Consider the following 26,051-nt stretch of genomic DNA (forward strand, 5'->3'; position numbering starts at 1 on the left):
CTTCAAGTGATGGTATTTGCAGGAGGGGTTTTGGGAGGTTTTTAGGTCATGAGGGTGAAGCCTTTATGAATGAGATTAATGCCCTGAAAAGGAGAGACACAAAAGAGATTTCATTCTCTGCCATGTGAGGACATAGCAAAAAGGTGACTTCCTGTAAACCAGGAAGAGGGCCTTCATCAAGAGCCTGACCATGCTGACACCTTCATCTCAGACTTCCCAGCTTTTGCATTGTAAGAAAGGAATGTTTGTTATTTAAGCCACCTAGTCTAAGGGAATTTGTTATTGAGGCCTGAGCTAACTAAGACAGCCCCCAAGGAATGCTCTAGGGGAGTGGTAAAAAAAGGAATAAGGAAAGAAATTATGAGTATTCATGATGTGCGAAGAACTGTGTCTAGCACTTTCTGTACCTCGTTCATTTCTACTCCCAGTAGCTCAGTCTGTAAAGCAAAGCCAGTGGAGTTTTGAACCCTAGCTCCACTATTGACTATGGGCAAATGACTCACAACTCCAAGGCCTCAGCTCCCTGGAGAGACAGAGTAGACAGGTTATTAGCAGTACACGCCCTGTGTCTAAGCCCAGCTCTGCCCTTGTAAACTGGATGGCCTTGGCAAGCAGCTTCATCTCTGTGCATTTCAGCTCTGTCTTCCCTAAAATGGAATGATATCAGCAGCACTCAGGACAATAAGGGTTGCTGTGAAGACCGAAAAGCTAATATAAGTAAAACACTTGGAGTAGTTAAGAACTCAAGGTAAAGAAAGAGCAATTATTTCACATCTTTTTTGTTGAATTTTTTTTTTTTAAAGTATAGCTTTAGCACAGTGTTTGGCAGGAAGAAACACACATCAAAGTCTTGCTATTATTGATGTTTTTATCATGTTATTATTTTATTATTTTAATAGTAAGATCATTACTTTCATTGCTATTGCTATTGTTACTTTGAGGCTTAGAGGTGATAGACCTGCTGTTTCTCTTTGGAAGTATTTGAGGAGAGAATGACAAAGCACAAGTGCTCCAGCTCCTTGTCACCAAAGTGTGGGCTGGGATCCAGCAGCGCAGGCATCACTTGCAAGCCTGTGAGAAGTGCAGAACCTCAGACTGCAGCCCTGACCTATGACTCAGATCTGCATTTTTAACTAATCCTCCCAGGTAAGTCAAGGGCAAGTTTATGGTTGAGAGGCACTGCCCTGGGACATTGGTTCTTAGCCTTGGCTCGCCATTAGAATCATATTTGAATCATACTGATGCCTGGGCCCCGATCCCCTTGCCCCCCAGAAATTCTGTTGTAATTGATAGGGATAAAATGGTTTAAAAGCTCCCTGAGTAACACGAATGTGCAGTCACGGTTGAGAACCACCCGTCTAGCATTCGGTCCAAGTGGAGTTTGGCTGCAGGCATAGATGGGAGTCTAGTTTCTTCAGCAACTGCCAGTGAGAGTCCTGCTTTGTTTTCCTTCTTTTCAGGCCCTAAAGGAAGTAGAAGCACAAAGGGACAAGAGGAGGGCACATTCTTCTCTCCTCGCCCCCACCCTTCCCTAGTCTTCATGCCAGCTAAGAGGTCACGTGACACGGCTGGGACAGGCTTGTTGGCCAGCGTTTCTGTTTCTCTGTGATGCAATTCACAGCATCCAAGCTGTACTGGCTGGCCGTGTCTCTCTCCCTCAAATCACTGTGCCAGCGGGGACTGGATTTTCGGTGGTGGAAGCTCGTTTTTCCTTGAAATGAGGTCCTTCTCCTTGCTTTTCTGTTTTTGTCCACTGTTCCCAGTACCCAGAGGTTGCCTGGTTGGAGAAAACTCGACCAGAGATCTCTCAACCTCTCATGTGAGACTTTTGACCCCTGGTGGAAAATCCAAAATCCCACTAGACTCTGGAAAGTTATCTAAGTGAGTGTTGTTGTCAGGATCACGGCTCGTGCTTCATGATAAGGCCAAGGACTTGGGGAGTGGGGGTGACTGTTGTTATGTGAGGATGAGGGCCACGTGGCTCTCATTTTTTTAATTTTCAAGGTAAGCTTGGAACTTGGAATTTTATTTTAAAATCTTCAGGTTTTTCAATGTCTGCAGCTAATTCAAAAAACTTAGAAGCCCTACTGGCCAAATTGACCTGTTGGCTCACTGGCCTCTGTAACGTTCTAAATGACCCATTTGAGTTGGGAAGTTGCCCCAAGCTATGGAGACTAACTTAAACAATCTCACTCTACTTCTGGTACTGGCAGAAAAGGTAAAACACCTGGGGGCTTCTGAGTCATGTGCCCAAAGGTTTTTAATTCAGGTGATTTGTTCTGGGCTTGTTAGTGGGGCAGATCCTCTGCCAAAGGCATGCCCTCCTGTGCCCAAGCCCTTGAGTGGCTGTTTCTAATGGCATCATCCAAGTCCTCTGTTTGTCCTAGGGTCACAGGGGATCTCTTTGTCTGACCTGGGGTCAAACATTGTAGGAGTTGTGCAGAGTATGTCATATTGCCCTGGGACAGCTGAACCGATGGGAAGGAAAAAAAAGCTTACACTCCTCAGATTTCTCCCTCCCCTCCTCTCCTCCCTCCCCTGAATGATAGACAGCCAAGCATTTGACAGAGCTCCTTGTTCAATGCTGCCATGTCTCTGCTAGTGACCAAATGTTTCTCCCTCAGTGTTCTCTTTATACAAGATGATGTGACTTGAGTTTGTTGCTAATATTAGATTTGCAACAGATGCCCTCATTGTTGGGTCCTGGGTACATGGAAAGCAGATTAATAATCCAAAGACAAAGGCCTCAAATGCCCAGTGACTTTAATAGCAAAACTTGCTGCAAGGGACAAGGGTTCATTCTGCTTTGGGCAAGGTGAGGGGGAAAGGCCTGCAAAAAACCCAGAAATGTTGTCAACCATCTAGATGCCACTGGAAATGTAGACAGAGCTCTTGGCGGGAGGTAGAAGGAAGCACCAAGAAGAGGCATCTTCAAGGGGACACAAGCAATAATATTCAGGTCTATGGTGAAAATGACAAGACATCTCATCACTCTGGTGGCCAAAATTTGGACCCAGAGGAACCAGGTAGCAAGCCTAAGAATTCAATAGATTTGTCAGTGGACATGGCCAATGTCATGGTTCCTTCTGCTCCTTTTCATTTTTCTCAGTAAAGCCTTTGTAGACAAATTGTAAACCTCCATGGTTACAAACCAAGAACCCCCTGGGTCTAAGCATGAACCACTGGGATTTTCTGGACCCCTCCTGCTTTGTCTTCAGAATGCTCTCATCTCACTTCTACAAGATGTTTCTTAATATCTAGCAATGTTCTTTTTTATTCTAATTTTATTTAGTTGCCCGAATCTTATGGAAGTTAACATTGCATACCATGAAAGAGAATGTGTATATCTCTCTCTGTCGCGTCCTACACATAGCCATTTTCTTAAGGAGTGTTCCTCTGCACACAATGATCCCTCTGCTAGTGCATTGGAAAACTGCCTGAGACTTAATCAAACTCTATGGATCAAGGGTATTTTGGTCTTAGAGGGTTGTGATGGAAAGGTTTCTGTGCTTTAAAAGTCCTGTCTTGATTGGGAATTGAATATTTTTTGGTTGAATCCTGAAGCTAAACAGTTTACAAACTGTGTTTATTTTTTTCTGAAATTATAAACCAAAGCCCTAAAATACTTGTCTTTTAAATTCCAGATTTTTATAATTCTTATTTTTTCCCTAAGTGAAACTCTGTCCACCTACTTATAGAGATGAAAGAAAGGACTAGCATTTATTGAGTTTTGCTATTTTAGGTTAGGTGCATTCTACTGGTTATCTCATTTAATTTTCATGTCAATAATATGAAATAGATATTATTCCCATTTTACAGATGAGGAATTTGAGGCTCAGAGAGCTCAAATAACTTGTAAGTGGCAGAGCTCAAATGTAAACCAAAGCCTTCTGATGCCAAGACTTGTGGCTATTCCATTTGTCTGTCTTTTTGTTTGGGAGTCTTTTATAATTCCCTGATGCTGTTACATGCGGACTACGACAGACAAATAAAGACAGAGATAGGACAAAATGTTTTCCTTAAATTTTTTCTACCGATAAAAATAAACAGCAATTGTTTTAACACATAAGTAATTACAATGAAATGGCCATGTAGGCAGATGTATTTCTGAAATAAATGTATAAAATTCTGTGTTGAAAATAGAGATGACCTGATGGTAAGCTGAGATTGTTGGTGGCAGAATGGCTGAGATCATACTTTATACCTGCTGGTGGCCCCAGCAATCTGCACCGAGCCTGTCCTGTGGGGTCCACTCTGTATTTACTGAATAAAGGAATAAGTTTCTTTTCTATATGGATTTCTCACATCCATGTTGACGTGAAGTCTGATATTACTTTTTTCTATTTAATGTGCTAAAAGACACAAAACATCAAACTAATCATCCTAACCATTTTTAAGTGTTGAGTATATTCACATTGTTGTGAAAAAGATCTCAAGAACTTTTTTTTTTTTTTTTGAGACGGAGTTTCGCTCTTGTTACCGAGGCTGGACTGCAATAGCACGATCTCGGCTCACCGCAATCTCCGCCTCCTGGGCTCAGGCAATTCTCCTGCCTCAGCCTCCTGAGTAGCTGGGATTACAGGCACTCGCCACCACGCCCAGCTAGATTTTTGTATTTTTAGTAGAGACGGGGTTTCACCATGTTGACCGGGATGGTCTTGATCTCTTGACCTCGTGATCCACCTGCCTCGGCCTCCCAAAGTGCTGGGATTACAGGCTTGAGCCACCGTGCCCAGCCTCTAGAACTTTTCTATTGAAATTAGCCGGGCACGGTGGCTCAAGCCTGTAATCCCAGCACTTTGGGAGGCCGAGGCGGGTGGATCACGAGGTCAAGAGATCGAGACCATCCCGGTCAACATGGTGAAACCCCGTCTCTACTAAAAATACAAAAAATTAGCTGGGCATGGTGGCACGTGCCTGTAATTCCAGCTACTTAGGAGGCTGAGGCAGGAGAATTGCCTGAACCCAGGAGGCAGAGGTTGCGGTGAGCCAAGATCGCGCCATTGCACTCCAAGAGCGAAACTCCGTCTCAAAAAAAAAAAAAAAAAAAAAATTTCCAAATTTCAATCTCTATGCCCATTAAACAACAACTGCTATTATTTTTAAACATCATCCAAATTTAGTTTTACTAGAAGGAAGGCAGCTCTGCCCACATTTCAGGTAAACATAGCTGAACCTCCTGCTGCTTATGCATCAGCAACTCTCTTGACTCAGTAAAACTGTCTGCAACCCACTCGTGGGTTCACCTAGGCAGGCTGTCTTTGATTTGGTCATTATTAGAAAAATAAATCATACATTCTAACCCCAATAGGAACTACTCCTCAGCTTCCTCACCTCTCCTGGTAATCCAAACTGGATTAGCTTCCTCATCATTTGCCAATTCCTTATACATGCTAGAGAGACAGAGAAAAGAACCAAAGTAGTAGCTTTAGGGGCCTAGAAATTGTTGTTCTAGTTTGTGAGCCATGTTTCAACATCTCTCATAACTTAAGTATGATTTTTCACCATTTCCATTGTCTTTCCAGAGCCTCTCCTCCCCGGATTAACCTACATTATCCTTCTCCGTAATGTAACACCCAGTACTTCCCTTATCAGAGCATTTTCATGCTGTATTGTCATTGCTTGTTTTTCTGTCTTTCCTGTCATACTTCAAATTCTGTGATGCAAAGGTCTGTGTCAGTCTTGCACTGGAATGAAAACGGGTCCAACATGAAATCAATGTTACAGAACTCATTGGCTACATGAAGGTTCCTCTGTTTTGCTCTGCCCTAGTATAAGGGAAAGCCACTTGCAAAGAATTAGTTAGCTTGTTTTCTTTTCTGGATGCCCACAGGGCACTGACAGGTGCTGGTATGAGTGCCAAGGGTGCAAGAACTAGGCTAAGCTTTGGTTCCCATAAATACCCAGCATCTACTGCCATTGCTGGCTCATGGTAGATGTTCAAAAAACATTCTGAGGATGAATGAATGAATAATGAATGAGAGCAATGAGAACCCAAATGAAGTTTCATAAAGAAGGTTTTTTCTTTCATTCATCTATTCACTCACTGTATTAGATGCTTACTCTATAGTAGGCAGTATGTTCATCACTAAGGGGAAAGGTAGCAGTTATGAAACAGGGAAAATACTGGGCTTAATAGGCATAATTAGAAGGGGCTCTTAACCTCATAGAGGGGAGGAAGGAGTGAAGTTGAGGACATGCTTGTCAGGAAGGTGAGTGATTAAGGAAGTGATGATTAGCTAGATTGTTAGGGGAAAAAAAAGATGAAATGAGTAAAGGGATGGGAATGGGTGGTGAGAATTCCAGGACAAGGGATGTAGTTTATGATACAAAGTTTCAAAGACTAGCGACAGCATCAGGCTGAGTTCAGTGACTCACATCTGTAATGTCAGCACTTTGGAAGGCCAAGGCAGGTGGAATGCTTGAGCCCAGGACTCCAGACCAGCCTGGGCAATATAGCAAACCCCTGTCTTTACAAAAAAATACCAAAATTAACTGATGTGGTGGCACACACTTGTAGCTACAGCTACTAGGGAGGGTGAGGTGGGAGGATCAATTGAGCCCATGAGGTTGAGGCTGCAGTGAGCTGTGATTGCACCATTGCACTCCAGCCTAGGTGACAGAGTGAGACCCTGTCTCAAAAACAAAACAAGAGAGAGAGCATTTGGCCGGGCGCGGTGGCTCAAGCCTGTAATCCCAGCACTTTGGGAGGCCGAGGTGGGTGGATCACGAGGTCGAGAGATCGAGACCATCCTGGTCAACATAGTGAAACCCCGTCTCTACTAAAAATACAAAAAACTAGCTGGGCGTGGTGGCACGTGCCTGTAATACCAGCTACTTAGGAGGCTGAGGCAGGAGAATTGCCTGAGCCCAGGAGGCAGAGGTTGCGGTGAGCCGAGATCGCGCCATTGCACTCCAGCCTGGGTAACAAGAGCAAAACTTCGTCTCAAAAAAAAAAAAAAAAAGAGAGAGAGAGCATTGAGCATTCATGGAAATGCAAGAAGCTGACTCTGTGGGTAAGGTGGGAGTGGAGAGAGATGAGGCCTAAGAGGGAAAGGCCAGGTCTCTGGGGTCATGGAAGTCAGGTAGGATGTCAAGCTCCATCCCAAGGCAAACAGAGAGTGATTAGGTGCCGTAAGGGTAGGGTGACATCATCAGATTTCTGTTAGGAAGTCATCCCAGCTGGAGAGTGGATTATAGGGCATAAAAACTGGGCATGAGAAATGAGAATGGATGGTCAAAGGTGTGGTGGTAGGGATGCAATTATCATCAAAGCATCAGAGCATTCAGGTAGGGGAAAGAAGCATCTAGCTGGGCTCATATTTTTAAACAACTTTGGACAGAACCCATCAAACCACAGAGGTGCATCAAATGTTTTATTCCACATCAGCCATTACTTTTTATCTTTAAGGCTCTGCTGAAGGCTATGGAACGATATTAGCATTGGCCGGGTCTGAGTGCACAGACCTAAGAGGATCGGCATTGAAACCTCCTTCCCTTTAAGAAGAGAGTCAGTGGAGAAGAAAGAGCTGAGAGGTGACCAAATGTAGAGACAGCAGTGAATTATTGATGCACATACAGATGCCGCTAAAGACAATTTTCCCTTAGAATCAGCAGTTAGCAGATGTGTTACTTAGATCAGGGCAGTCCCACCTTGTAGTTTGTTCCAGAATCTTGGGGTGAGAACATTTGTAATTTGCAAAGGTAATATTTTATCTGTGGAAGGCAAGCACGTGAAAATTTTATCTTGTACTCTAAAGAAAGTAAACAAACCGTGCTGGCTGTGGGATGTACAAATGTTCAGTGTATATGTGTGTCAGTCACTGACAGAGGGCTGGGGAAAAACTAGAATCTGCCACAGGGACTGGGTGGCAGAGATATTTATGCTTATCAAAGGTGGCGGGCAGGAATCAAGACATTTTGAGAAAGTGAATTAAAATCTTATAAATACTTTAGTCATAAAGGCCAATGATGTATTATATTATACTTTCCGCATTTGTTAAAATATAACATAATCATATTTGGCATCTAATCATTCTAGACTTTGTGGTAGTCACTGGAATCCACTAACCACCTTTGTCCCTAGGAGTAATGATTTAATAAAGAAGACAGACACAGAGATTATTAACACTCTACCATGATAAGTACCATAACAGATACATGTTTAAAGAACTCAGAGAACAGAGGGATTGATTTCTAGTTGTTCAGCAGTGTTTATATATCCTTATGGTTGACATCATAAGTCAACATTGGGGAGCCCTATACTCGACTTTATAAAACAATGTAAATATTTTAAAAATCCTATAAAACCTATAATCCTCCCAGCATCACAGAAACAGCATTGTCCCTGTGGGAGGACTTGATTGAAGCCTACAGGGATGAGATGACCGAGATACTAGTATCAGATGATCTGGGTCATCATCCAGATCAAAGGGGACTTCAAGCCTAGCCTCTTCTGTGACATCACACTACATGTGTCCCCCTTTGTAAAAAAAAAAAAACGAAGATACGAACTTAGGTTTCATTTCTGGGACCAAACATAGTCAACATTTTCAGGCATTAAAACCTGTAAGAAACTGGTTCTTAAGTACCAGTGTGTAATCTCTTGAAAATTAGTTTCCTTCTTTATGGGCTCACTTTACAGATGGGCTCTGAGTTAAAAGAAAAGGTCAGACTTGGGAATCAGAAAGACCTGTTTCAAATCTGGCTCAGGACTCACTGGCTGTGCCATATTAGGCAAGCATCAATAGGCTCTGGTCCTCAGTCCCTGAAGTGGCACACTGGGGAAACAGGTGACATCGTAAGATGAGTGCAGGCCCTGGCCCTGGGTAGCTGCCCTGACCCTATCTCTGCTGTCACCATCCTAGTCCAAGCTACCATCTCTCATCTGGATTGTGGCAATTGTGGGGTGTTTTCCTTTTTTTCCCCCCTCCCTTCCTCCCCCTCTCTCTTTCTTTCACAGGGTCTGTCTCTGTTGCCCAGGCTGTAGTGCTGTGGCACTATTTTGGCTCACTGCAACCTCCCGGGTTCAAGGGATTCTCCTGCCTCAGCCTCCCGAGTAGCTGGGATTACAGCCACCAGCCACCAAACCCAGCTAATTTTGTGTTTTCACTAAAGACGGGTTTCACCATGTACACCAGACTGGTCTCAAATTCCTCATCTCAGGTGATCTGCCCACCTCAGCCTCCTAAAGTGTTGGGATTACAGGCGTGAGCCACCACACCCATTTATTCTGGGTCACTTCAATCTAGCACTCTTCCCTGACAGCAAAAAGGATTGAGTCACCACCATTAAAAGATCAAAATCCTCAACATGATTTATAGAAATCCTCAACATGATCATAGAAACAAGTGCTATGGTCACCACCAGCACTGTTAAAAAAAGTCAAGTAAAGTAGTACAGAAATGTGAAACTGCAATGCCAATTGTAAGCGTAAGAATTATGTCATGAAACTTTTCTCATTGTGCGCCTTGTCAAAAACTGTTGGAAGGCCTCAGGCCTATATTACCCTGAATAATATGACCCTAGCCTTCTTCTTTAGCCCCACTTCCCATCATCCCCGCATGCAGTTATCCGTCCTTTGCCCACACTAGCCTTCCTTAAATTCCTCCAATGCATCATGTTCCCTTCTGCGGGAGACCACTTGCACATGGTTTTCCTCCTTGCCTACTTAATGTCATCCTCCAGGTCTCAGCTCAGATGCCAATTCTCCAGGCAAACTTTCCCAGATCACATCCCGAACCCCTGTAGCCATGGGCCTCACAGATCTGTGTTCAGTTTTTAGTTATCCCTTTAATAGCACGCTTCCTCGGTTAATGACAAGCTTTCCGAGTAGGCTGTCTTTGTGACCGCAGGGGCCCTGTTCTTGTTTATCCTGTGGTAATCCAGTGCCTATCTCAGGCTGGCACCTAGGCATTCAGAGGGATAAATGAAGGAAAGAACTGGCTAACCTATCCACCAATGACATTGGCTGACCTCCTTCCTTGCTTGGCATCGGTTTGGTTTCTAAGCGTTGCACCTAGAAAACCACAGAAGGGTTGTACTGTCTGCCTAGTTTAGGGACTTCCTTTAACAGTATTTCTTGAGTCTCCGAGTCTCTGGTGAGCTAAAAAACAAAACAAAACAAAAACCTGCACCAACATTGTATGCCTGTGCTGGCCGTTGAGCACTTCGGTGGAGCGAGGGGGACGGATGTTCGTGAGATTTCAGAGGGGAACCCTGCCCGTTGACTCCGAACTGCCGCAGCTCCGAGAGCATCTCACGCCGCCCCTCTGCATCCCCAGGGCGGCCGTGGGGCGCGCGCAGGCTTCTTGGCTCCCAGTCCAGGCGACTGTCCCTTCCCAGCCCCTCGGACAAGGCCCGCCCCACTCGGATTCTGCATTCTTAGCAGCGCACGTCCCCGCTGACTGCTGAGACCAGGCGGCGCGGCGGCAGGTGACCGCGTCTCCAGTCCCGGGCGCATCCCAGGGCACGTTGTCAGCACCGCAGAGCCCGGCCCGGGCCTCTGCAGCCATCTTCCGCTAGGGAGGCGCGGCCTCCGGACGCGGACCCGCCCCCGCCCGCTCGCCCGCCCCGCCTGGCTCCTTAGAGCGCCGCGCTTGGGTTCCTGCTTCCCTTCCCTACCCGGCCCGGCTGCGTCGCGCTCCTCGCCCGGCCGCAGAGCTCCAGCCGCGGCCGCCCCGCCGCTCGGCCCCGCCGCGCTCGCAGAGGCCGCCATGGGCACTGAGCGCTGGCTCGCGCTGGGCAGCCTCCTCGCCCTGGCCGGGCTGCTGGAAGGCCGGCTGGTGGGCGAGGAGGAAGCCGGCTTTGGCGAATGTGACAAGTTCTTCTACGCCGGGACCCCGCCTGCGGGTCTGGCAACAGATTCCCACGTGAAGATCTGTCAGCGCGCGGAGGGCGCTGAGCGCTTCGCCACCCTCTACAGCACCCGGGACCGCATCCCAGTGTACTCCGCGTTCCGCCACCCGCGCCCGGCGCCTGGCGGCGCAGAGCAGCGTTGGCTGGTGGAGCCGCAGGTAAGCGAAGCGGTTTCCGAGCAGGGCTGCGCGCGCTGGGGGCCTTGCCGCTGGACTTGCCCCCAGGGGCGCTTTGCAGCCACCACGAGGGGCCGGGCCCGGAACAGCAATCCCCACGCCTTCCTTGCCTTGGGCCAAAAAACCCGGGTTCCTGACCCACCGGGTTGCGTCCCCGAAGTTTAGCCGGCCTCGCCCCCTGTGGAGGCTGCAATAAGAGCCTGGCGATCCGAGAGTCATCACTTCACTTCATGAGCTGCACGGGCGGGAGGTCCCCTGTGGGAGGAGGTTCTCCCTGCATTTCTGCGCTGACATCTGCAGTGTTTCATTCGTTTCCTGAATAGTGAAGCGTAAGACAGAGACCCTGGAGACGGTTTAGATCCGCAGAAAGCCTAGGCTGGGCGCTCACAGGCCATCGTGCAAGTCATTGCCGTAGCACTCATTTGGAGGTGGGGAGGTGGGTATTTTCGTCCTCGTTTTACGGCAGAGGAGATTACAACCCAGGGGGTTGAAGAGACATGCGGAAGACCACCCAGCTGGTAAGATGGAGTAGGTCTTTTGGCTAGGAATTCATTACCCTTTCTACTAAGGAAAGCTTCCCTTTGCAGAGCCCATCCTAGCCTGAAAATCCTTCCTTCTACACATGGCATTGAGTAAATTCGATCTGTGGTTGTGCTGAGTTAGAACAATAAAATAGAGGTATAGATTTTTAGAAAGGCAGTGGGATAGTTTCGCATGATAGGGAAACACTGAATACCTCCAACTGATGGAAAGACAAGTCAGTTTTTCCTGACTCTTCATATCTGTATTATCAGATCACTAGGAAATCATGTCACCTCTTATGGTGTTGTGTCCCATATGGTAAAGGTAACCAAACACTGGAGAAGCCCTCAGAGGCTGTCGAACCTGCTGGCCTACTCTTAACACATCCTGGCTCACCTCTGCTCACTTGGCCTCCTCTCTAGAACACCCTGCCCGGCTCCCCTTCGCCTTCTCACCAGCTTCCCACACCTGCTCAGGCTGCCGGGGGAGGAGCTGACCCAACACTCTTCCTTTCCTGATGGCCACAGCTGCCCAGGACCACACCCGTGGACAGGAGGCTGGCTTTCAGGTGCTTTATTCAGAGCCTGTGGGTTGTTACTTCATTGAGCTATTTCTAGCTCTGAGGTCTCTGCCGGGTGTCAAACAATCTGCACCTAGTTTTCTTATCTTCCTCACATCCTTCCACTTACCTCAGCTGTTGATAACACCTGTTGAGATCAGGCGTGTGAAAAAGACTTTGTCAATTGCACACACACGACACATTTAAATCCAAAATTAGTTTTCCTCCAGCTGCACCCCTAGAGCTCACAGGGTATTCCCCACATCTCATCTTGCTTTGTGATTGTGTGCCTACGAAGAATACAAATGACCTAGTCCTTTCCCCTTGATCTCATGGACAGCCCAGGGAGACTGAATATACGTCTGAGGAAATCATGGGAATGCATGCTAAACAAATTTCAGCTAAATTCAGAGCACACTTAGTGATCTCCTGCTGTATGCCAGACATTTGGGATACCAAGAGATCTGAGTGCAGTTCTAGGACAAAGGCTTCCTGGTGGGCAGGTGGGGTTTGCTGGGTGGAGAGGTGGCCTAGTATTTGATTAGAGCTATGCTATGTGAGTTCAAATCCCAGTTGCTCCACTGACTAGCTATGAACTTGGGCAGGTTAAATTGGAGATAATAGCAGAGGGTGGTGCGAGGATTTAATGAGTTACCATATGTAAAGTTGTCAGAGAGGCGTGTGACACAGGAGTACTAGCTGTTGCTATGACATAAACAAAAAACCATAATTTAATAAAGGGGAGCAAAGTCCTATTAGATTTAATCTGTCTTTGAGGTGATGGAAGCAAGCCTTAGGGTCAGGATGACATTTGTGCTGTGCCTGGAAAGATAAAGCCAGAAGGGAGGTCAGAAGGGAGACAGGGAGGAGGACATTTCAAGCAGAGGGAACACCGTGAGTGAGAAAGGCATGGCAGATTCAGGGATTTGTGCATGGAGAAGTTGGAACAGGTAAACTAATACAAATAGATTAATGTGTTCAAGTCTCAGAATAAAGAGGAATCATGGAAGGGAGGGATCAGCTAGGGAGGAGTCACCAAGGAAGGCTTAGGGAGGCAGAGCCATTTACGCATCTAGGGAAAAAGTGAGTCATAAAGGAGCGTAGTTTGACACAAAGAAGTGGAGGGAACCAGGTAACATGGAGACCCTGGGTGGGATAATGAGGAAAGGGACTGTGGAGCTTAAAGAAGATGGGAAGGGTGGGTGGAAATAGTTAGAAATGGCAGCTTGAGAGGTAAGATGAATAGCAGTTCTGAAAAGTACAAGGGGCCTGAGTTCACACTGTGCTGAGAGGTCAGAATGGTCACCGTGGTGAGGAAAGGATGCCTTTCCCTGCAAGGTGGGTGGCCTCCCACATCCACCCCCTCAAACCTCAAGTCAAGTCAGCCAGGATCCAGAGAGTATTGGGAGAGAGGGAGGGAGGAGGAGGTGTGAGGTGCAGCTGGGCTGGAGCGCACTGTAGCAAACCTGCCCCCTCCCGCTGCCTGCACCCCGAGGCCTGTCTCCCAGCCAAGATCCCCGCTGCAGAAAGATGCTCAGGGCTCAATGTGTACCTTTGGCTGCTTCCAAGCAGTTTATAATGCTGAGTCTCCTTGTGCCCACATCACCTTTTCATGAGGTCAGTGTTACCAAGAGGCCCAGTACACAGGGGAGGAAGAGGCAGGAGACCAAAGGAACTCAGCACTTGCCTCCAGCGATGAGTCAGGGAGGACAGCAGTGACACCGAGTTCCCAAGCCCAGTTCAGCAGCTTTTGAGGCCACTCTGCAGTTTCCCTTTGAAAAGAGTCTCCTAAGTCAAAGATCACAGAAACTTAGTCACCCTTGTGCTTAAAATGGGTAAGGTGTTGCCTGCCTAATCCCTACCGGACAAAGTTCACATTGCTGAGTGCAGTTTACGGGCCCTCCGTAGCCACGCTCCTGTCTCCAGCTCCAACCTGGTTTCTCACCATGCCCCACCCTCATATTTTATAGAGTTCCTCTCAAACCAGAAGGTTTGTGATGTCTATTTCTTAGCTCATGCTGATTCCCTTTGCCCAGATTCTCTTTCTACACTGAGCCCATCTCATCCTTCACTTCCTGCCCTTACTCCATCCTTTAAGATTTTACTGAGGTGTCACCTCCTCCAGAAAGAATTTCCCACCTGAATTGTATCCGCCTTCTTAGTTAGATCCACCCCTTCAGTGTGCTTATAATTTTTCTATTTCATACTTACCATTTTGTTTTGTAATTATCTGCTTACGTATCTGTCTCCCCAATTTGAGCCCTTGAGGAATGATGACTGCATCTTACTCATTCTTTTCCTAGTGCCCAGCTCATAGAAAGCACGTGGTAAGTGTCGAATAAAATAATTTGATGTTAGGAGAATCAATCAGGAGCAGTGGGTGAAATGTTCTGCTAGAGTTTTCTTGGTGGGAGCTTCCTGTTTCAGAAGCTTGCCCCATGGCTGGCCAGCAGCTGCTGTTACAAACATGCTCCCTATGCAGAGCTGGAATTGTCTTCTGCAGCTACTCCACCAGTCTTAGCTTTGGCCTTTGAAACTATCCCGAATGATTTTGATCTCTGCTCTGCCTACAGGAGATGGTTTGGAGGGGTCCTAGTCAAGACTCTAGAAACCTGAGAACTGGATTCTGGTTTAGTGCAGGAAGCCTAAAACCTTTTAGTTTTCGACTCCTTTCCACTTAAGGGAAGAATTTTTAGATTAAGATACCAATGATGCCTTTCCAAAGTGCATTGCTGATTTATGCCAGAAGCCAACATCTAAAGCGCCATCATTTTATAAACATGGAAGGAATTGAACATACAAATTAAATGATATGTAATATTATACATTATGTAAACATATCATATTACATAGTATATAATTAATATATAAGTATTATAATAAATACACATATAATACATAATAACATATATTATATAATATATAACAAATATAGTTATTACTGAATATGTAAATTATATAATATATAAAAATTATATATTATATAATTATAAATTATAAAGATATAATTTAAATGTATATTTATAAATTATGATATATGATTTTATAAAATATAAATTTGTATTTATAAATAAATACAAATTTAAATTATAAATATATATAATTATATATTATATAATTTATATATTCAGTAATTACGGTGTATATTTGTTCAATCTTACAAAAATACTGTGAGGTAGATGTTATTTTCTTGTGGAAATGAGGAAACTGGCTCAGAGAGGTTAACTGAGGTGTTGAAGGTCACACAGCTTATTTCTGAACTCATTACTGATTACCTTTCTTATACACTATGGAGATTCTTTGACCTCACGATGGATCCACTGTGTTAATGGTCTTAGGATTTTAATTCTCATCTTTTATGTGAGAATTCTGATTTCTGCTCCACTTCTGCTTTCTGACTGTCACAGGACAAGTGGGAGCACTTATGTGGCTGCATAAATGTTTCTCAAGTGTCAGTGACTCTGGAGTGAAGGGGATATTCTGGCTAACTGCAAAAACATTTTCCTAGAGGGCACAGTGAGGTCATATTCTGGATCTTAGTAAGTGCACATGAACAGCTGTCTCAAGTTAGAACTTCGATTAAGCCCTTGATCTTTAATTTCCATCCATGGCTTATACAACCTGAAACAGAAATACTGTTGAATTTGTTCCAACCTCAGTCTGCTTTTCATTGTGTCAGAGAACAGATATATAGACCATCATACACTTAAATCTCTGTATAACAAATGCAGTGAACAGGACAATCTTGATTCTTACGTGTTAATTAAGAGACTTAATTGAGATCCCTGCTCTTCCATTGACAAATTATGTGACCCTTAAATTCTTCCAGCCCTATTTTTTTGATCTGTTCACTAAAGGTCATAACAGTGTTTATAGAGTGGTTGTGACAAATAAACAAGATAACACATGAGAGCATGTGGCATGGTACCTGGAATCTGGTAAGCTCTTAGTAAATATGAATGTGTATATAAGGTATTACTTCAGTAGGTGCTGGGCGCACACACACACACACACACACACACACACACAGAGATGGAATATTGGATTAGGTGACGCCTGCAGTTCTACAAATCTCCCCTAAAATGCAAAATAGCTCTCTGTGTATCTTCTCAAATGCTTGGTTTATGTCCCACATTCATATAATAGAATGCTCCATAAATGCATGATGAGAGATGAAATGCATGGAAGATTGAATGAATAGATGGAGGGTGGATTTGAGTGATTAAAAGCAAAAACAGGCCGGGCGTGGTGGCTCAAGCCTGTAATCCCAGCACTTTGGGAGGCTGAGGCGGGTGGATCACGAGGTCAAGAGATCGAGACCATCCTGGTCAACATGGTGAAACCCCGTCTCTACTAAAGATACCAAAAATTAGCTGGGCATGGTGGCGCGTGCCTGTAATCCCAGCTACTCAGGAGGCTGAGGCAGGAGAATTGCTTGAACCCAGGAGGTGGAGGTTGCGGTGAGCCGAGATCGCGCCATTGCACTCCAGCCTGGGTAACAGGAGCGAAATTCCGTCTCAAAAAAAAAAAAAAAAAGCAAAAACAAACCAAACAGGTACCAAAGACATCTCCACCCGCTCTGTCCTGGGCAACCAAGAAGTGTGTTGTCATGAAACAGTGAGCAATGGCATTCCAGTCTATTGCGCTGAGCCTGGACAAGGCTGGGAAGTGCCTGACCCAGGGGATGGTTCCAAAAGCCGTCACTCAACAATGTCTTTCTTCCTGTGATGTTCACAGCAAAACAGGAGCCACCCATGCTATTCTTCGTTGAATTTTTCCCTCTAGCTTTTTCTTCATCTTTGGATTTAGTGCCTCCTTTTGCTTTCCAGGCCATTTTCAGGATCAAGTTAATGTACTTACCTATGTTGGCAGAATATTTCAGGGACATTTGTCCTGAAGCAGTCCAGTGGTGACAATTTTTTACACTATTCTTTCAGTTTAGACTTAAGTCTGTACAATCTTGGCAAGGAATTATTATTTGTTGATCCCTCACCATGTCAAAGGTCTTCACAGTCTAACTCGTCTCATCTGTATAACAACTCCAGGTATTATGACCTATGTTTTATAGTGTAGGAAACTGAGGTTCAGAGTAGTCACGTAACTTATCTGAGGTCACACAGCTGCTAAATGGCAAAAGCCCGGACTGGAGCTTATGACCGCCCAAATCCAAAGCTCTTAACTCTCTTCTCTATCACACTGTTTTCCAACTAAAATGTTAGTGTTTTCTCTCCAGAATCCAAACTGCCTGACTAGACTTGTCATTTTATTTTTCATCCAGTTCTTTGGATGGTTTATGGCTTCACTACTAACATACCATTCTGAAAATGCCAGCTTCAGGTTTCTGTTAGCTCCATTACTGATGATTCATGGTAGCTCCATTACTGGTGATTCATGGTGATTGAATGGAGCTTTCCTTGGGGAATTGAGATTTTATACTTTGGGCATAAAATTTCTCTTCCTTTTAAACTGTCAGCCCTGAAAGTGAAAATATAAGAAAGTAAGTCCTTATTTTCCGGTAGCATTTGCTTTCAGTGATCGGGTCTTACTTGTAGAATTACTGTTAGTCAAGAAAACTTTCTTTTCAGATTTCTTCCTTCAAGATGCATGTTATATCTTCTGAGTGGTTACTTACCCTTTCAGTTTCATAGAACGTGACATCTGTCATGGCAGTAATTCGTTGCCTGTCGATGAAAAAAACATATATTTGGCCACTGAAAGGAAGGAGAAATCAAGGAGAAACTGACTCATAGGCTGAACCAAGAATAGAAGCACCATTTAGTATTCCAGTCATGCTTCATTGACCTAGTGCTGGACAGAAGTGTGCCTCAATCAAAAGTTCAAATGGAGTGTATTTTCTATTTTTAATCAAAGCTGAAAATATGGGTACATTTCACTTTGCAGAATAAGCATATGGCTGAAATATTATTTGAAAATATAAATATAATTACATGTTTCAGTTGATTTATACTTTAGGGGCTGATTGGTCTTGAGTTTTGATTGACTTCCAGTTGGCAGGGACACCTAATGCCTTAACAAAGCCTTAAGCCCTCTGTCAGTTAATTCATTCTAGTCAACAAATATTTATTGAGCATGTGCTATGTGTCAGGCACTATTCTAAGCCCTGGAAAGAGAGCAGTGAACCAAGGAGACAAAAATACCTACTCTCATAGGGCTTAATATCTAATAAAGAATATAGATTATAAAATACGTAAATAAAAGACATAGCACCAAGCGCTGTGGCTCATGCCTATAATCCCAAACACTTCGGGAGGCCAAGGCAGTCTGATGATTTGAGCCCAAGAGCTTGAGACCAGCCTGGGCAACATGGCAAAACCCCGTCTCTACAAAAAATACAAAAATTAGCCAGGTGTGCTGGCATGCACCTGTAGTCCCAGCTACTCACAGAGGCTGAGGTGGGAGGATCATTTGAGCCCAGGAGGTAGAGGCTGTGGTAAGTTGAGATCATGCCACTGCATTCTAGTCTGGGTGACAGAGTGAGACCCTGTCTTAAAAAAAAAAAAAAAGACCCATTTTAGATACTGCTAAGTGTTAAAGAGAAAAAGCAAGGAAGGAGGCTATGAGATATCAAGGAAAAGGTGAAGTTTAAAAAAAGGTTTTCATCCAGGGAAAAAGATCACTGAGGAGATGACTTTTGGGTACAGATTCAAAAGAAGTAAGAAGCCAGTTATGAGGGTATCTAGGAAGAAAACGTTCTGGGTAAAGGGAATAGTAATTGCAAAGCCCAGAGGCATGAGTGTGCTGAGGAAGAACTAAGACTGATGTGGCTGGAGAAGGGTAAATGAGGAGAGTAGCAGGAGATGAAGTCAGAGAAGTGAAGAAGGAGACGGCAGATCATTTAGATCCTTCTGAGCTGTTTGTAAAATATTGGGGTTTTATTGTGTGTGAAGTGGGAAGCAATTGAGCAGGGTTCTGAGCAGAGAGCTTGGACATGATCTGACTGACATTTAAAGAGGGCCATTTTGGCTGTTGCATTGAAAACAGAGTTACGGTATTAAGGACAGAAGCAAATAAATCAGTTAGGAGGTTGCAGTGATCTGACAAAAGATGGTAGTATCTTGGATCAAGATGGTAGCAGTGTATATTTTGGATATATTGTGAAGAAAGAGCTTATAGTCTTTGGAGTGAGAGAAAAGGAAGAGATGATTCCAAGGGTTTGGGCTTGAATAATCAGAAAACTGGAGTTGCCATGAATAAGACAAGAATACAAAAGGAGGAGCTGTTTGGGGGTTGTTTCAAGAACTCACGTTTGTTCACAGGAGCAAGAATACAGTAAGGGTTGAGTATCCCTAATCTGAAATGCTTGGGACCAGAAGTGTTTCAGCTTGGGGTTTTTTTTTTTTTTTTTTAAATTTTGAATTTAGTATTTGAACATCCTAAATCTGAAAATCTGAAATCTGAAATTCTTTAATGAGCATTTACTTTGAGTGTCATGTCAATATTCAAAAAGCTTTGGATTTTGGAACATGTTGGATTTTGGATTTTCAGATTTGGGATGCTCAACCTGTAGTGGTTACCAGGGGCTGAGGGTGGGGAAGATGAAGAGTTGTTGTTCAGTGGGTGTAAAGTTTCAGTTATTCGGGATAAATCAGTTCTAGAGATCTGCTATACAATGTAATGCCTGTAGTTGACAATATTGTATTGTGGACTTCAAAATTTGTTAAGAGAGTACATCTCATATTAAGTTTTCTTACACACACACACAATGGCAAAAGGAGAGCACAGGAGGTGTCAGATGTGTCTCTTTCCTTGGTTGTTGTGATGGTATTGTGGGTATTTGCATACATCCAAACTCAGCACATTAATTATGTGATGAGTTATTACATATTTATTGCACATTTATTTCATCACATTAAATATGTACAGTTCTTTGTATACCAGTTATACTTTAATACAGCTGCAGGAGGAAAAGGTACTCAGTTTTGGACGCTCTGAGTGTAAGAAACCTTCAGGTATTCAGTTGACCTTCCAGTAAGTACAGTCTAGAGCTCATTGGATGCTTATCATGTAGCAGGCACTTTTCTAGTTTTATCTTTTCACATGTAATTTCATGTAATCCTCAGGACCATTGGAAATAGGTACTATTATTATCCTTCTTAGACAGAAGAAGAAACAAGCCCAGAGAGGTTAAACTACTATTCCATGTCTACACAGCTAAGAAGAGATGGGGCTGGGGTTTTAACCTGAGCTGTCTGACACCAGAGCACACATGGACTACTTCTGTTACAAACTTGTTGATGTGTTGAGTGTGCTCCTATTGAATGCTCTTGAATGAAGTTTATCTTTTAAAAGTTCACATGTTCATTTACCAGGATTTTATGGAGGGTGTGTTTCCGGCTCTGGCAGTCACATGCCCATGAATATCAGAGGCTTACCACCTCCAAGTGTACCTTTGTGGCTATAGGAAGGGTGGGGTTATTACAAATACTGCACTGGGCTAAGGATGCTGCTTCCCTCTTGTGCAATCCTGTTCTATTCCGATTCATCTTGAGCTCTTCCTATGGTCCTTATGCAAGCAGACATTTTCCATAAGGCACTAGATTGGAGCTGGGAAAAGTGGATCATCCTAAAACCGTGTTAACTCTGTTGAGCAACATATATTGTCTCTTGCATCTCAGCGAGTGGCAGAGATAAGAGGGTGGGGGATAGGGTCTTGCATATCTGGGGTTATGGAGCCATTGCTGCCAGACAGGCTGTTGGATTCAATGTGATGCATGGGCCTGAGGACAAGCCCAGCTCCTGTCTCAATGCCAGCTGTCCCGGGGGTGGGGAGGCAGTTGCGCAGGCTCACTACACCCTCCAGAGTTTCACCCCTTGAGCAGAAATGGCGGATCCACACATCCATCATCCAGCCCTAGTCTGTTCAGGAGCTCCTTCTCTGCAGCCAGCTTGGCTCCCAGGAAGGAAAACCTGCAGAACACAGCAGAGGCTTAAACTTAATAACCCAGCAATGCAAGAAGACCTACACTGGGACAAGAAGAGAGACTTTGCTCTAACTTTGAACATATGCCTTCTTGAAGGTGCCAAAATTTCTTTTTGTTTTATGACTGTTTTTGTTTTGTTTTGTTTATTTTGAGATGGAGTCTCACTCTGTCGCCAAGCTGGAGTGCAGTGGCTTGATCTCGGCTCACTGCAATCTCTGCCTCCCAGGGTCAAGCGATTCTCTTGCTTCAGCCTCCCAAGTAGCTGGGACTACAGGTGCGCACCACCGCACCCAGATAATTTTTGTATTTTTTAATAGAGACAGAATTTCACCATATTGCCCAGGATGGTCTCGATCTCTTGATCTTGTGATCCGCCCACCTCAGCCTTCCAAAGTGCTGGTATTACAGGCGTGAGCCACCACACCCAGACTTTATGGCTGTTTAGTAAGCTAAAGTCCTTCACTCTGGCAACTTCTTACATTTGTTCTTATATCGACTTTATCACAGCTTTGTAAATGTGCCTTCCCTGTACGTTTGTGAGACAGCAGCATTGGTTTCAGGAAATCTGCTTGCTGTTTTCTTAGTATTTATAACGATGGGAAGGAATTAATCCAAGTCAACTTTGTTGCTTAAATGGACCAGGATGCATAGTTACATAGGATCCTCATAAGGAAATGGCTTCTGTTGATGTTTCTGAAAGACTGGGCATTCGGTACAGTCTCGGGACACACAGAAACATGGGGAAAGGAATACCAAGTTTGTTAACTATAAAAAAACCTTTTGTTCTCATTTTTGGATGTCTCCATTGTATCTGGAGCCATAGTACCCATCATTGTACCAGACAGGTTTCTTTCATAGACATGAGGTGTTTGATGACCTTAGTGGACAGACTTCCCTCCTATATGAGTCCGGTACAGACTTATCTGAACTCTGGTGCCCAAGTTCCCATCATCTACCTAAGTCTCTGCAAGACTGCTTCCTGACTGGTTAACCCATTCCACCTGGTTCTCCTCTTCACTCCTTTGGAAACCCTTCAAGACTCCCCACTGCTCTTCAGAGAAGGACACAGCTCCTTATCATGCTCTACAGAGTCTGTATGGTCTGTCCCCTTCCCTTTCCAGCCTTATCTGGTTTCACTCACCTTGCAGATCTTTAGCTTGGCCGCTTTGGCTTCTTTCTGGTTACTTTTGTTTTGAGACAGAGTCTTTCTCTATCTCCCAGCCTTGGATGCAATGGTGTACCCTCAGCTCACTGCAGCCTCTGCCTCCTGGGCTCAAGCGATCCTCCCACCTCAGCATTCCAAGTAGACCACAGGCATGTGCCACCATTCCTGGCTAATTTTATGGGTTCTTTTTTGGTTTGGTTTTGTGGAGATGGGGTTTGGTCATGTTGCCCAGGCAAGTCTTAAATTTCTGAGTTCCAGTGATCCTCCTGCATCGGCCTTCCAAAGTGCTGGGATTACAGGTGTGAGACACCATGCCCAGCCTACTTTTTTTTTTTTTTTAAATGTCCTTGTTCTCTCCCATCATAGATCTTTGTACCTGCTGGGGTTTTTGTGTTTTTTGTTTGTTTGTTTGTTTGTTGCCCTCTATGATATTCCCAAGTAGGTCAACTACCCATGACACTCTCTAGTAGCACCAAACACACTTTTCTTTACTAGTAAGTTGCAATTATACATTCATTTGTGTGACTAATTGAGTGCCTCCCAAGCAGACTCTAAGTTCCCTGAAGGCAGGGACCAGCTATTGGTGTTCACCATTGAATCCTCATTGTCTTAACACAAGGGACAGCAAACTTGCTCTGTGAAAGGCTAAATAGTAATGATTTGGGGCTTTGTGGGCCATCTCATCTCTGTTGCAACTATTCAACTATGCTTTTAGCACAGGACAACCACAGACAATACATAAATGAATGAATTTGACTATGTTCCAAGAAACTTAATTTATGAAAACGGTTGGTGGGCTGGATTTGGCTCATGAGCTGGAGTTGGCCAAACCCTGGTCTAGCATAATTCCAGCACTTAGTTTGTGATCAAAAAATGCTGTTGAAGAGTAAACACTTGGCAAGTGTGGACTGAGCAGTGGCAGTGAGATGTACAAGCTGTGCAATCCTATTCCTGTTACAGCGCAGCAGCCTAGATCTAGACATACAGATGGTTTTCAACTAACCTTTTTATTGTCTTGGTGGTAGTGGTTATTATTTATAATATTTAGTTTTTTATGAGTATAAAAGTAACATATGCTCATGGTAAAAAATTTTTTTAGCATTCCAGAACTGTATAAAGAAAAGCTCCCATTTCTCAAAGATTTCCAGTCTTTATAGTTTGTGTGTATGTATGTAACGTTTAGACATTTCCATTATACTTACAGACACATGGACTATTTCATACCTTTTATTCTAGTTCCAAAGGTTTGGCATTTCTTTGAACTCTATAAGGCTGCATCTAACAAGCCCCTCAAACAACCCCCATATCAATGGTGTAGAAGAGTGTAGGGACCTCTAGTGGGTGAGTTTGCACGTAAGTGTAAACAACTTACTTTATTAAGCATTTTAACTTAGAAGACCTCAGGACTTTAAATATAAAGTCTACTACATCCTATTTTCATTTTTAATTTTTCTTTATATTTTTTCTTCCACAGACATTTTCGATTGTCAAACTTCATTGCATTTTTATTTCGAGAATATATAATATATAACTCACAGGTGGCTTGAAAAAAATCCAACCTTCCTTCCCTTTCCTTGTTCTGCACAGAAGGGCATTATCCTTTTCCTCTTAAAGAAGAAGAGGCAGAGGCCCAGGGAGTCACTGGTCTGCCCAAAGTCAGAAGGCCAGCAAGCGATGGAGCTGACAGAGCTCCACATTTCTAATCTGGCGTTCTGTTACTAAAGCCTACCGCCATTTGGCCTCACATTTACAGGGACTTGAAGAAGAGCTACCTTCATAAAGCCCAGGAAAAAACCTAGGAGAGAAAAAGGAGAATGATTTTGCCTGAGGGCAGATTTTATTAATCTCGAATTATATTTATTACATAGCATTGAGAAGCAGATGGCTCTTTTCTGCTTAAAAGAAGAAGAAGTAGTAAGCTTAAAGGCTGGAGGAAGATTTAGGTTGGATACAAATAAGCCATGTTCTGATAGTTAAGAGTTATTATGTTTTGGAAAAGAGTTAAGGGCTAAGTCCCCTTCTCTAACGGCCTTTAAAATGAAGGGCAAATTTTGCCAGTTGCCTTTGGAGAAAGGCTATTTATTATGGTTATAATCTTTTGTAGAGACAGGCTGTGGATTTTCCAAGTTTTCAGGTGAGATTGACTCGTAATTGAGTTGACAGTGATGTCTCTGACTGCAATTCCATGCCCAGGTAGTTTATTGGCCGGGCTTGTTACTGCTGTTGCTTTCACTGCTGTCAATATTGGGTACCATTCTATTCTTCAATTCATCCCACAGTTAAAGAAAGAGGAGTTAAGCAACTAAGGAGAGGAGAGAGAGAGAAAGAGAGAGAGAGAGAGAGAGAGAGAGAGAGAGAGAGAGAGAGTGTGTGTTTTCTCTCAGTGATTCTAACCATTCATTTTTACAATAAATGTGGTCACAACCAATGAAAGACAAGAATTTATCATGACTTTGTTCCCTTCTCTACCAGTGAATTGGGGTTTAAGAAGTAGGCGTGGAATTACAGGGAGCTTCAGTAACAGAAACAAGCTCACCTTCTTTATTTGTTTGCTTGGTTAGCTTTTTATTTATTTATTCATTCCTGGTCAGCAGCTCCAGACTCATAGTGTTGCAAAGGATTTGTCCTCAGACATCCAGCTGCTACTGATATCATCAGGGTTGTCATTTTCATCAGCATCAAAACCGTTTATTGAGATCTTAGGACTAAATTAAGAAATAGGAATCCAAGACATCGTCCTGGAACAAGACACAGTCCCTGCCCCTGGGTGTCTTATTACTCAATCGGGAAGGCAGATCAGGACCAATAAGTGGTTTACCTCTCTCTCACTAGATTGTTAGCTGCTAAGGGGCAAGGATTAAACATGCAGAGTGGTGTTTTGTATTGGGAGTCCCAGCTCTGCCATTTATCAGCTATGTGACCTTGGAAATACTATCAAATCTCATAGAGCTCAGTTCTCCATCTGTGGCATGGGACTAATAAATTGTCCTCATCATACAGAGGAATTAAGAAGATTCAGGGAGACGATGTGTGCAAAAGGCAGTTTGCATTGTGCCTAAACGCTTGGCGCATATATGTTAAGCATGTTGAATGAATTAAGTAACCTTTGCTTCCCAGACTGTCTGACTTGTACACAGCTAGGATGAGTGTAATGCTCCTGTGTCTACGGAGTGTTATTGCCACAGTGCCCTTCATTTCACACACTCCTGCTCTGTCACCACCTTGCCTGTGACTGGCCTCAGCTCTTAGTCTGAATTCAGTGGCTCTGTGAGATCTTCTGTTATTGTTGCCCACTCTTCCCTTTAGAAGAATTTGGTAGAAATTTCTTCTCTTTGTTCCCTGGGATACTCTTCTGATCTGCTCCCAGACTTCTGGGATCAAGACAACTCGTCCTGGTTGGACATGGTGCTTCATGCCTGTAATCCTAGCACTTTGAGAGGCCGAGGCTGGTGGATTGCTTAAATCCAGGAGTTTCAGATTAGCCTGGATGTGGTGAAACCCCATCTCTACTAAAAATACAAAACATTAGCTGGCCATGGTGGCATACACCTGTAGTCCCAGCTCCTTGGGAGGCTGAGTGGAAGGATCACCTGATCCCTGGAAGTGGAGGCTGCAGTGAGCCGAGACTGCACCACTGTGCTCCAGCCTGGGCAACTGGAGTGAGAAACCCTGTTGTGTTTTTTTTTTTTTTTTTTTTTTTTTTTTGAGGCAGAGTTTCACTCTTGTTATCCAGGCTGGAGTGCAATGGCATGATCTCGGCTCACCGCAACCTCCGTCTCCTGGGTTCAGGCAATTCTCCTGCCTCAGCCTGCTGAGTAGCTGGGATTACA

General features: G+C 44.1%; 1 protein-coding gene across 1 annotated transcript in view; it reads left to right on the forward strand.

Annotated features, from left to right (window-relative positions):
• The first annotated feature begins 10,482 nt into the window (after nucleotides 1–10,482).
• The window catches only part of ENDOD1 (endonuclease domain containing 1), a 38,676-nt gene continuing 23,107 nt past the window's right edge, over nucleotides 10,483–26,051 (forward strand). The window contains exon 1 of the mRNA XM_003944762.4: nucleotides 10,483–11,015. Coding sequence (XP_003944811.3) covers nucleotides 10,716–11,015 — 300 coding nt within the window. The 5' untranslated portion in view covers nucleotides 10,483–10,715. The remainder of the gene's footprint in view (nucleotides 11,016–26,051) is intronic.

This window comes from Saimiri boliviensis, chromosome 6 (genome assembly GCF_048565385.1).
Source record: "Saimiri boliviensis isolate mSaiBol1 chromosome 6, mSaiBol1.pri, whole genome shotgun sequence".
Classification (NCBI taxonomy): domain Eukaryota; kingdom Metazoa; phylum Chordata; class Mammalia; order Primates; family Cebidae; genus Saimiri; species Saimiri boliviensis.